Here is a 12,627-nt window from a genome sequence, read left to right as displayed (position 1 = left end):
ACATTATCTTGTTATAAAGCTAATAAGAAGAGAACCCAAGCCTTATCACTTTTCCCATTTTTTTCACAGCATGGTAGTTAGACCTGAAAATAGCTTCTCATAACAGGCAGTCCTTGATGGGCTGAATATGGTGTGACTCTTATTATTCCCTGGATACAGCAAATGTTTTTATACACCCTGAAACAATCAGTATCTTTATGGTTACAATGATCCCGTCCAGAGTCGTGTATTTTACATCTGCTGTTAGGAGAACAAGCAGCATGTAGGAATGCTGCTGAATACTGTCCGCAGAATTCAAAACTCTACCCCTTAAGTTTTCAAGAAAGGAATATGATGCCAGATTGTATTGACCCACCACCTACACATACAGTATACAAAGCAAATAAACACAAAATATATCTTTTTATTTTATGATTCATAGGATGACGGGTATGGTGTGTTTTTCAGAATTTCTCTACAATACAGGAAAAACTACTGAGCGTGGGGACTGATTCAGTTTGAGGTCTCAGGGTCGTCACCTCCTCCTCCAGGTTGTGGGCTTCCATTATTTAGACTTTATGGGTCACCTGCAGAGTAAGAAGGACAATTAAATTCCAACAAAACTAAATGCATGGTTTTTAACAAAAAAAACAACCAACCCCCTCAAAATCTCCTCCCTGGATGGTTCAGAGATTGAGTTTGTTGACAGCTACAAATATCTAGGAATCTGGCTTGACATTAAACTTTCTTTCGATACACACAGAAACACTCACTGCTCACTAAGGTCAAATCCCGTATAAGTTTTCTTTATCGCAACAAATCCTCCCTCACACACTCTGCTAAACAGCTTCTGGTTAAAATGACAGTTCTCCCAATTCTTGACTACGGTGACATAGCCTACAGGTCTGACTCACAAACTGGATGTCATTTACCACGCTGCTATCCGTTTTTTCATTAAAGCCCCATTCACCACTCACCACTGTCACTTGTACTCTCAGCTGAACTGATCTTCGCTCCACTCTCGCAGACAAACACACTGGTTTCTATTCATTTACAAATCCCTCACTGGTAAAACCCCGTTATTTCTACAGTCACTAATCAAACTTCACAGCACAAACCGTAGCCTGCGCTCAAGTAACTTTATCAACCTCATCACACCCAAAGCCCGGACCTCCTTTGGCCGCACCTCCTTCCAGTTTTCCGCTGCAAACGACTGGAATCACCTGCAACAATCCCTAAAGCTGACCTCTCTCATTCCACTCGCCACTTTCAAAAACGTATTACACCCCATAACTCAACATCACTGCACTTGCTTTTAAGTTGCTTTTAAGTTGTTCACTCCTGTCATATTTTGTATTGTATTGTTCAGTCTGTAGGTTTCTCTGTATGTCCTCTCTGTTTTTTGTTTTGTTTTTATTTATTGTCATGCCACCTGTGTTGCCTTCTCGCCCAGGTCGTTATTGTAAATGAGAATTGGTTCTCAATTGACTTACCTGGTTAAATAAAGGTTAAAAAAAAATTACCCTAGATGACAACAAACTCTAAATTAATAACCTGTACATTTTTTTCTTACAAAAGAGTATTGAAGTTTCTTCAGACAGACCCCACCCTCCCCACATAGTAGAGGTTATACTATATATAGGGGTAGAGTCTGGGTTGTTCAGGGTATTTAAGATTATTTTTCTATCTATAGGTCCGTCCAAAATGTTATGTGGCTCTTAAACTTGAATGAAAATGCGGTTCTTTTGCGTGCCGCCAATGTCTCTTACATAACCCTGGAGTAGTTTGGAAACAGTGTTAAAATTAACCAGAAGAACAATATTTACAGCTACAGAAAGAGACCAAATAGAGCATGTTGCCTGTTTGAATTGAAATGGTCCTCAACAGCTTCAAAGCAAAAAAACTGACTTCCCTCTCCTGACAAACAGACTATAAAAGCTGTATACATCTCCATGATGGTCGTTGTTAGCGAGGTTATGAAGATCAATGGCATCATTTCTCGGAGTCTGAAGAGATAACTCCTGTTGCTCGTGGAGGGCTATCTGAATTAGGTCATTATTAAGAGACGTGTCTGTTTGTTAGCTTGTGTTATTTCCCAGGATGGAAAGCAGTGATGGCTGTGTCGCAATTCAGGAGATGGATTCTCTGACAGATGCAGTGCACACAGAGAAGGTCAGACTGAACCCGCCTCAGATAGAACTTAACTCTACAAAGATTAAAGCAGGCTGGATGGCAGTCACTGGGCTTTGAGAGCAGAACATTTAAAATATGACAAGTTGAAGTATTATTCATGGTTTGGGGCAGATTTAAAAAAACTAAGGGTGCAAAATTAGAGCTTAATAACTATTGAGTGATCTTACATAACTGTCATTTGATTAGTAGCAGCTTTTCATTTAGTCGTTATTAATTTAATTTATATACTAACGATTGATCACTTGGTACTATGCAAAGCTTTTGAGTAATGCACATGCTTAGACTGACTCATGGATTGCGACACTTCAGTGCAAAAGCTAAAAAAACTGGTTGTGCTTTCTTGAACAAGCTGTTTTGCAGTGACAGTTCTTTGCTGGGCTCATATGATGTTAGTAAATCAGAAATGCAGACTCTGAAGGATATAGCCCTTGAACTGAGACAGCTGATGTTGGAACCTCTTCATAATAATTCCATACCATTGTGTTGTTTGTTATCAGACATTCCTCCAGTTGGAGATTTTGACATTCCTGAGTTTTCATAAGCAGAGCTGTCTTTATCTTTTGCTGAAAGAAATTGATATTTACCTCAAGATCAATTTTCAAGCATTTTTCATTTCCACGATAGACATAAAAGCTGAACGCTAAAAAATTGGTATTTATATGGAACCAGATGGTATGACAGATGGAATCGACTGTCACACACATCATATGATTACCTAAAACCGTTGTGACAGTCTCTCCATCACCGGCAAGCTCTGCTTCTGAGCTGATGTCACCAAAGATAAATCGTATCTCCTCCTCTGCATGCTTTTCAGTGGAGCTGCCGTGGACTGAGTTGTGGAGAATATCTGACCCAAAGCGGGCCCTTAGAGAATCTGGGGATGTCTCCTTAGCTTGGTCAGGGTCTGTGGGACCCAACATGGCCCTCCAGTCCTCCACTGCATTTTCCTTCTTCAGGATGAGCATCACACATGGCCCGCTGAAACAAACAATGAAAATAATTATCAAGAGTCACAACAGGACACATTCTGTTGTTACATTATTGACCCCTCTCAGTTAGAATTAGTTAGGTAATGCTGATAAACGGATGTACATCATCACGGTTGAAAGTGGACTTCATTTTGTTGAATGTCTGTGATTTTTGATGTCTCGGTTAAATGTAGCAGTGGTTTCAACAGAGTTATTAAATCCCCATATTTTAGCATGTAGCTAAGTCAGGCTTAATATTGAAATTTAGTGCGTGTAATTTCAAATTCCACGTCCACTACAAGCCCTCATAGTTTTTTTTTTGTTTTTTTTTGTGATCAACTTTAGTACTTTATTTCTATTTGTATGCAGGTTGTTACAAACAATATATTGATCAGCACAAGCTGAAACATCATGTTTGTGCAATAAGTTAACCTCACACAAATAAGGGGAGAAGAGCAAAAACAAACCATAGTCAATATAATAAAACAATATTAATAAATGACAATAATAAGAAAATTAAGCCCAAAACCTCATCCCACCCCACCCCCATTCCAGGCCACCATATATCAACATAATCAATGTAAAAGGGTTTTGAGTTTTGTAGAAATCATTTGCCAAGTCTCTATATTTGCCTCTTTCGCCCCGTGAACTCTGGCTGTTGAGAGTTCAAGGTAAACGATATCTAAGTATGTTAGAACCCATACTCAAAAGGAAAGTACATGCAGGGGTTTCCAGTGCATTGCAATTAGCTTTTTCGCCGATGTGAGACCAGATAGTATCACCTTTTTTAAAATAATTTTTAAGCCTGTGTTAGTGAGATCATTTAAAACAAGTGTTAGCCGTCTTTGTTATCTGGGCATCTAGAAGTTTACAGGTGTAGGCCAGTAGAGAGTGAAATCACTGTTGGATGTGGTTACAAGACACATGACCACAACCAACAGGTGATACATTTTCAACTATGGGGCACAAACACTGCTTCCAGGCATGGTGATACTTCAAAAAAAACATCCATTCATCCATTTTCTGTCCTTATCCAGGGGTCAGGTTGTAGTGTGGCTTTAGTCTAAGTTGATCCAGATATCCGTCTACCTAGCAACACTCTCCAGCTCCTCCTGGGGGATTCTGAGGCATTCCCAGGTAACATCTCTCCAGTGCCCACAAAACCTCTAAAAGGAGGCATCCTAATCAGATGCCTGAACCACCTCAACTTGCTCCTTTGGATTTGAAGGAGTAACGTTTTTACTCAAAGCTCCCTCCGGATGTCTGAGCTCCTGTCTGAGCCCTGCCAGCTTACAGAGGAAACACATTTTGGCAGCTTGTATTAGCAATCTCATTTTTTCAAAGCTCATGACCAAAGTTAAGGGTCTGAATGTCGATAGGCTGATAAATTGAAATCTTTCCCTTCAGGCTCAGCCCCCTCTTCAACACAACGGTCATGTACAACACCAGCATTAGTGCTGCCACAGGACAGGACACTAAGATACTTGAACTCCTTCCGTTGGGGCAAAGACTCCCTCCCCACCCTGAGGGAGCCATCCACTGTTTTCCCCCAAATAAAGCATTCAAAGAAATGTATTAAAAATCCTTAGAAAATCGAGTAGAACTCTCTACAGTGGTGTGAGTATAAATTTAATTTATGGCTAAACCTGAGCTGATATTAAAAGGGAGTGACAGTACAGGTAGTTTCTCTGGCTCAAGAGTCCAGCTGCACAATTCTCTGTCCAAGCAGTTGTGTAACAACCAAGTGAAGAGACTAATCAGAGCGGAAGATAACTCCAAAATCTATGTATGTGTGGTAGAACAAAGGAAGAAATTGAGATGGACTTCCTCACCACTTGCCTGAGGCTGCCTTGAGTCTAAGCTGCTTAGATTACTGTTAAAAGTACTGTTAAACTTGCAGAGGCAATGAGAGTTAGGACAGGTCTGCTGTGGTCACTTTTCCCTTCTCCAGTGGCTGTGTTTGGGAGAGACTAACCTACACATGAATTCAACCAATTGGCTGAAGAAAAGCTTCTCTCTGTGCTCTTTGTAAAACTCCTCAGCCGTCTCCCTCGACAGCACCGTCTCCTTCTGCTGCATTACAGAGAAACCATTGGCATGGATCTCCTCCCAGATCTTCTCTGTTGGAGAGGAGAGAAAATGTATTATCAATATGTTACCAATTTCTCTAAATATTTTCACAATCACAGGGGGTTACATATAAACATGTCAAAATGACCAGATGAACCTTTGTGTTCCATCATGGCATCAGGTTTGATCATCGCCAGCGTTTGCTGCTTGGGGAAGAAGAAGTTGATCTCCCGCTCTGCTTCGTCATGGCTTGCACTGCCGTGTAGTGGGTTGATTGGCTCGTTCTCGACAGCAAACTGAGCCCTAAGACTGAATGATACAGAGGTCAGAATTAAAGGTCTGATTGGATCAATCTTATTCTAATGGGTTATATCAGTTTGTGTCCAGAGATTCTCTTTGAAAAGTGATTTTTCCAAAATTTTGAGATTTGCCTTTCAAGAAACGTTCAGTTATGTGTATTGCCGATGCCGTGACGTCACCCAGCTGTTTCTGAAGCACTGTTTTTAGGCCAATCGTCGTCTGCAGCCATTTTGCTGCTGTTGAGCTATTGTGACGTAAAGAGGCGGGCTTTGAGCCTCCTAGCTAACAGCTACAGTGTTCCCGCCTATCAATCAAGTCAGCTGTGCCTCTCATTGGAGGACTTGTATATCTCTATATCTTCGAAATTGCCGTGTTAGAAAAAAATTCACCCCCCGTACAGTGTGTTCTGATCGAGAAATGAGCTATCCAGACTACACTAGTCTTTTGAACCAGGCTGTAAACATGTTTATTTCTGCTGTAAAGATCGGCTTTTTTGAATTGGTGTGTATGTGGTTTCCGGTACTTTCGGAGCCAGCCTCAAGCGGATCCTCGATGAACTGCAGTTCTTAGCACTTCCGCATTGGACTCATATTTTTAGACCGGAGGTTGCCGCTTGATAAGAACATTGCTTCTAAAACTAATCAATGTGTTGTGTGTGCTCCACTGTCAGAAAATGTCAGAAAAATCATGGACTAGTTACTTTTGCCTGGTGTAATTGTAAAATGTCTGTACCAAATCATTCACTTTTCCTCTCTTTAAAACCACATGTATGTATGATAAGCTGTAAAGCCCACAAAGTTTAAACAAGAGGTAAAAAAGAGAAGTGGAGTGTTCTTTTCAACAAGTAGTCAACAGTGAAAACTCCAGTCAGCTCATATAATTGTATAAATGAAAAGAACCATACATCACTCACCTTTCAGGACTCTCCTCTCTGGCTTTATTCACATCAGAAGGACCCAGGATGTTGTTCCAGTGTTCAACAGCCTCTATCCTGGCAAGAGTCATAGCGAGCACTGGCCCACTGTTAATAAACACATGTTTAATGTCCCTCAATAGAAACAACTCACTCTTTAGATTTGATCATATTTAAAGCATGTGTAGGTCACCTGGTCATGTTTTGAAGCAGAGCAGGGAAGAAGTCCTCCTCGACGTGTTGGAAGTAAAACTGTCTGACCTGCTTCTCTGTTAACATCTCTTCTCTTTGCAGAGCCACCGTGAAGCCTGACTCATGGATTTTGGCCAGGATCTCTTCTGCAGAACCATAGATGTAAGAAAACAGAAACACTAATGCAACAATCCTGCAAAATATCCCGCCTCCACAAAGATAATAATGCTCTGTTTTTGGGAACTGTTTCAGAGAGGTGCTGAATCAAATGTATTATAATTTGGGTTGATTAAGTTTGTGGTACAGAGAGGAGTTTATTATTATTTAGCCCACACTCTGTGAGAAAATGGGGTGAACAAAAAATAAATGTAGTTTAGATTTATCTAGTTGCAACTGGAAAATGGAAAAGGAGTATATAAGTAGCAGTTGAAATATTATTGTTGTGTTCCAATTTGAGAGCGCAGTCAGTTCAAGGAAACTGAAACTCCACCTGCGTTATTCAACACCTTCGCAAAAGGATTCAAGAAGCAGTCCCACGATATCAATAAAAAAACAACCATGTGTTTGTGCTCACACATAAGTGTACTTGTGCATTTGGCACTCGCCCCACCTCTGTTCTCTCTGGCAACGTTGGGCCGGATAAGAGCCAGTGTTCTCTCCACACGCTCTTCCTCCCCATCCTGCTCCGTCACTGACGCTGTCCTAAAGTTGGGGAAGAGGAAGGCGAGCTCCCTGCCGGCCTGGTCGATGTCCTCACTACCGTGCACTGCGTTGAACAGTGCCTGTGTGCCGTATTGTGCCCGCAAGCTGCAGGAAGCCAGGGGGGAGACAGGAGAGGAGAGCAGATGGTTGCTCGGCTGGTGCTCGACCAGAGAGAAGCATAATGTTTGGGTGTGTCTGACAGAGCAGGCGAGAATGTGCTGTTCATTTGCTTTCGCAGACTTAAGCCTGAGATTGTTTCACACTGTTGCAATCAACAGTGCACGAATAATGTCTGTGCTGTAAACAATGTTCAACTTCACAAACACAGGCACAATCATCATTTTAACATCAAATCACACAGTTTCATCATCATGTTTAACATTTTCTCAGCCTTTTCCTGAATATGTAATGTCTGCCAATAACTTACCTTTCTGGCTTCTCTCTTCTGGCTTCCTCAATATCTGCAGGGCCAATGAACTCACGCCATGCTGCTACAACATTAGTGGAGTCCTCAACCTGAGAGAGTACCAGGATGTGGGACAGACCACTGGACATAAACTGCACCAAGTCTTCAAAGTCAACCTGAGAACCACCATCACATAGACAAAGGTACAGACAGAGACAAGAGTACACATATAGGTTAAATGTCTGTTCTTATACCAGGTCTTGCATTTACACAGACACAGAAAAAACATTTAACATTATTCATCATTCCTTCTTTACCTGGCACATCTTTTCTCACGTTTTATTTTTCTGAATCTCTAATTATTTAGTCGCATCACAAACAGCGTGATAAGCAAAACACAAAAGCTGCTAACACAGCACATCTATTTTGAGCCCTGTGCAGAAATGCAGATGGAAGTGTGATGTATTGCAAACTAATTGAAATGGTTCTCGCTCTGGTCGTGACTCTCCTCCAATTAGGGCGTTGACCAAGAATTTAAATTAAGATGAACCCCCTGGACATTCACCGTACCACTAAGTAGTTTGACTTACATGCCAATCTCTGCAATTGGAAAGAGACAGGAGTGTGTCGGCTGATATTCCTCTTGTTTTCTTATCATACCTCTGCTGCTTTGTGCTGGTAAAAGTCTCGGGCCTCAACCTCAGTCAGTGTGCGTTCTTCGTGGGCGAGGATCTCAAACCCAGCATCCTGTATCTAGCCAGGGGAGTATTGTCAGATAATTAACAATGTCAGCAGGGAGGCTTGAGACAATGTTGTCTTGTCAGAATGTGAGCTGTGTTGGTCTTTGTGTACCTTCATAATGATCTCATTTGCCTTGCCATGAGCAACGGCATCTGGTTTGATGATGGCAACTGTGTAGGATTTACTGGCAGGAACTAAAGGAGAAAAGAGAAGCCCTAGTGAAGCTTCAGAGTGATTGGTTTACAGTATTACGACAATACGGGTACAGATCTTTGTGATCGCAGTTACAACAGTACCAGAATTAATACAAACAACATTTACGTTACCAATAATGCTTTCTTTGTTCTCTGACTGCGGAAGGGTCTCCTCCTCTTCTGCTTTGTCATCATCCACCAGACCATCATCTTTCACCTGACAAGACAAACACAAGCAGTAAAACAAATGCTATTTTTTTATTTTTTTATTTAACTGTCAGTTATTCTCTTCATACAACCAAACTTTATACATTTTTAAATATATCATCACAAAGAGAAAATGGTTATCATCTGGTTGATTTCTACATTCTGCTTGTTTTGTTTGACTATAGTCTGAATATCACAAAATAGTCTAAGAAAAGGAGTAAACACTCACATTTTAGAAGCTGGCACCAGATCATTTCCAGCATTAATGGTTAGGTTCCTCTCTGGTGTGGCTATCTTTACAGTTTATTTGAATCACCTACTTTTTGTTATTATTATTATTACCTTTATTTAACCAGGAAATGCTCATTGAGATTAAAAATCTCTTTTCCAAGAGAGTCCTGGCCAAGATAGGCAGCAGCACAGTTACAGAGTTACAATTTTACAATAGACATAAATACAAATAGCAGACGCATACAACAGCTACACAACAGGTACCTCCAGAAAAACAGCATGTCACATTTTAACAAAACATCGACAGACAGATGCTTCAGCCTCCAAGTCATTTAAAGACCAATTAAAAGCATTCAAATATATCACATCAGACAGTTTTAGATCCTTTTGTAAAGCATTCCAGGTCGAGGGAGCAGGAAACCTGAAGGCCTTTTTCCCAAGTTCAGTCCTGACCCTCTGAACAGATAGTAATAAAAGATCCTGAGATCGAAGATTATGACTTCCTGAGTTCTTTTGTGCAATACATGCAAGGAGGTAAGAGGGAAGTAGTCCTAGGATGCATTTATAAATAAGAAGATGCCAATGTTTTTTCCTGCGTGACGACAGGGAGGACCATCCTACTCTCGAGTACAGCACAGAGTGATGAGTCTAACTTTCATTGATTATATGAACTAAATGCCCCCCGACTGTGAAACTGCATGGACAACTTCAGCCTCAGCTTAAATGACAGAAAAACTCATCACTTTCATTTTGCTTTTTTTTTTGTAACCTTTTTTGATTGTATGTCTTTGTCCATGTTAATTGGCTAGGTGGGGAATATTTGACCATGTTAGTTAATTTTTTTGCAGTTATGCTTATAAAACTTTTTAATTAAATGAAAAAAAGACTGATAAATTGTGAAAACAGTTGCTGATTAACATTCTGGCTAATGGATTAATTTTGAAATGCCAAAGGAGAAAAAGCACATGTGCAAATAATTTAATGAATGTTGTCTACTTAGTCTCCATCATTTCTGGGTTCTGGTAATGTGATGCTGACTCACTCATTGTCATAGCTAACTGGGCACTTTAATAGAATGAAATCATTGTTAATGTTATTCGTAATAACAGTGCTATTTCTGCTGTGACCGGACAAAATGTGTGCTGTGAAGAAGCTCTATTGTTTCAGCTCTTAAATTAAAACAAGTGTCAATGGATAACAACACTGTGTGAGTGTGTAGGTGACTGTATGTCAGTGGGTGTGTGTGTGTGTGTGTGTGTGTGTGTGTGTGTGTGTATCTCACCGCTTTGCGTTCACCACCTTGCTCCAGGACTAATTTCTCCTTGGCCAGTTCTTCTACTATCATCCTCTGAAGGAGAGGAGCGTTGGCCCCTCGCAGCACAGCCACCAGCTCCCCACCCTGTCCATTAAACACAAAGAGCTTTTATCTTTTTTTTGTCCAACTTTTCCCTTTTTATATGGAATTTCATTTCACCATAACATGCAGGGACAGGGAAGTTGACAACAGCAGGCCCATGTGAGCAACCCACAGAAAACAAAATTAAGAAAGAAAAAAAACAACCAACAGAAAATGTAAGTACAGCAATCCACTCAGTTCTCTCAGTTTAAAAATTAAGGATTAGAACAAAATAATGGGCATAAAATTTTGTATCATCATTATCATTGGGTAGATCATGACCCTGGACAGCCTGTTTCCCGGCCTACATCATTAGCGCCTCTGAGAATTTAGAGCCACGATAAATGGTTAAAGGAAATAAAGGCAGGTTATAAACAGATACAAATAGAAATAATTAGAGAATGAGGAAATCAAAAGATAAAAAAGGCAAAACTGATAGTGAACCTTGAACACACATTTACTCTACTTATAGTCACACTCAGCCACACTCACCCCATAGAAGAGGAAGGTGGGCTCACATTTCCCTCGATACCTCTCTAGTGCATCAATGCTGTCTGCCTCAGCCTGAAACACACAAACAAACACTCATCCAAACTCATATGTATTCAGATTCAGGGCTGTTCATTCACACATTTCATCAATTGCATCCATTTAAACTTTTTTCAGAGCTTACTGTGGCAAAATGTAGAAGATCGTCACCCAGTTCATTCTTTATTTTCCTCAGGAGACTAACAACAGCTCGGCAGGGACCACACCACTGTTGGTACACGTCCACAACTAGAGGAAGGGAGATAGTGTGTATTTGTGTTTTTGTGAGTAAGAGAGAGAGGAAAAAGGAAGGGGATTGTATATTGGTGCAAGGATTCAATCTTCATGCAGTTATCCTACTGAACACAGTGGGGCAGCAGCATACAATAAATAACAACCCAACGACAGGGTTTGTCACACAGGCTGTTATATTTGGTCAACAGTAGGCAGTATGCTACTGAGCAGATGTTTAGAACAGTGATAATTAATGTACTCCTCTAACAGTTCACAACAATCATTATCTTAAACCTGAAGTGTATACCTGTTAAACCTTTGGTTGCCAGCATCTCCTCCCACTGCTCTTGGTTTGTGACAGATGCCTGGACATTGAAAACAGAATTAGTTGAGAATTAGAGGTAAATCAGAGATTCATGAAGGCACCAAAAAACAAGTAACAGCAGCCATGCTGTGTTTGTCCCACCTGTAAACTTGCTTCTTTCTTCTTGGAGGCCATTTGAAAAGTTCTATGTATCTAAGAGAGCTGGCGATATAACAAGCGCCAATCGTTATTTGGCAAAATTATTAATTGCTCACAAGAAATGCTAAAATGTTTCTAACATGTCACGCTTTCAAACGACTGAGATGCAGCTCGCGCTTGTTTACCCCCTTGGTTGCCTAGCAACGGCGCCATCCGACTTCCGGAAAAAGGGCCTCATTGACGCGCAGTTATGAGATGTCTTACGTTACTGAACACTCTTCCACTTGCAGACTAATATCTATCAGGGTCTATTACATGTGCTGAACGTCTGTTTCATTACATCTCTGTAACAGTTCATCTTATCTGTTATTAGCCTACTTATGCTATTCCTATATTCTTACGCTTAATGAATTGACACTTATAGTTCGTATCATTTTAACATCTTTAGTAATAACCAACCATACAAAATATGTTATATTATAGTTGATTATTTTTACACTGGTTACTCTGTGGTTGGGGTTTGTTTAGTTCAATTAGCAGGTCCTTGACAACATTAGAAGACAACTCGCAACAGCTATAAGTTATATGGACACACCTTTTTCTAACTGCACTTCAAACTAGTTGCATGAGCACAATCCCCCCCCCCCCCCCCCCCCCAAAACAAAACAAAACAAAACAAAACAAAACAAAACCAACAAACCAAAAAAAAAAACTTAAAATTGATTAAGGGGTGGTTGTTCATATAGAACCCTGTGGCTCATGTTAAGAGGCTGAATGTGAGTTTCAGGGTTGCCAATTGAGTGTTCTGAATGCTTCTTTCACCACTCAGCACAGCTAACCTTCATGAACCAAGTGTGTATTCAACAACCATACCATTCACTACAACTTTTTTTTTTTTAATCATGATGAA

The 12,627-nt window shown here is 40.5% G+C and overlaps 1 protein-coding gene across 4 annotated transcripts; it reads right to left on the bottom strand.

Annotated features, from left to right (window-relative positions):
* Window positions 1-383: 383 nt before the first annotated feature.
* nme9 (NME/NM23 family member 9) lies at window positions 384-11,920 on the bottom strand. 4 transcript variants are annotated; one of them, XM_034693346.1, is made up of 17 exons: window positions 11,721-11,920; window positions 11,562-11,619; window positions 11,166-11,269; window positions 10,985-11,056; window positions 10,379-10,495; window positions 8,791-8,875; window positions 8,576-8,658; window positions 8,384-8,476; window positions 7,745-7,899; window positions 7,226-7,512; window positions 6,617-6,761; window positions 6,424-6,531; window positions 5,368-5,519; window positions 5,116-5,260; window positions 2,888-3,150; window positions 2,649-2,735; window positions 384-566 (listed from the first exon to the last, which is right to left on the bottom strand). In XM_034693346.1, the coding sequence occupies exons 1-17, from the start codon at window positions 11,751-11,753 to the stop codon at window positions 556-558; spliced, it is 1,998 nt and encodes a 665-aa protein (XP_034549237.1). In that variant the 5' UTR covers window positions 11,754-11,920; the 3' UTR covers window positions 384-555. The 4 variants fall into 4 exon arrangements, with proteins under 4 accessions (XP_034549237.1, XP_034549239.1, XP_034549238.1 ...); XM_034693348.1 differs by having other exon boundaries at window positions 7,226-7,422; window positions 11,721-11,919; XM_034693347.1 differs by lacking the exon at window positions 2,649-2,735.
* Window positions 11,921-12,627: the final 707 nt, after the last annotated feature.

This window comes from Notolabrus celidotus, chromosome 10 (assembly GCF_009762535.1).
Source record: "Notolabrus celidotus isolate fNotCel1 chromosome 10, fNotCel1.pri, whole genome shotgun sequence".
Taxonomy (NCBI): domain Eukaryota; kingdom Metazoa; phylum Chordata; class Actinopteri; order Labriformes; family Labridae; genus Notolabrus; species Notolabrus celidotus.
This window is presented reverse-complemented; position numbering and strand designations above follow the sequence as displayed.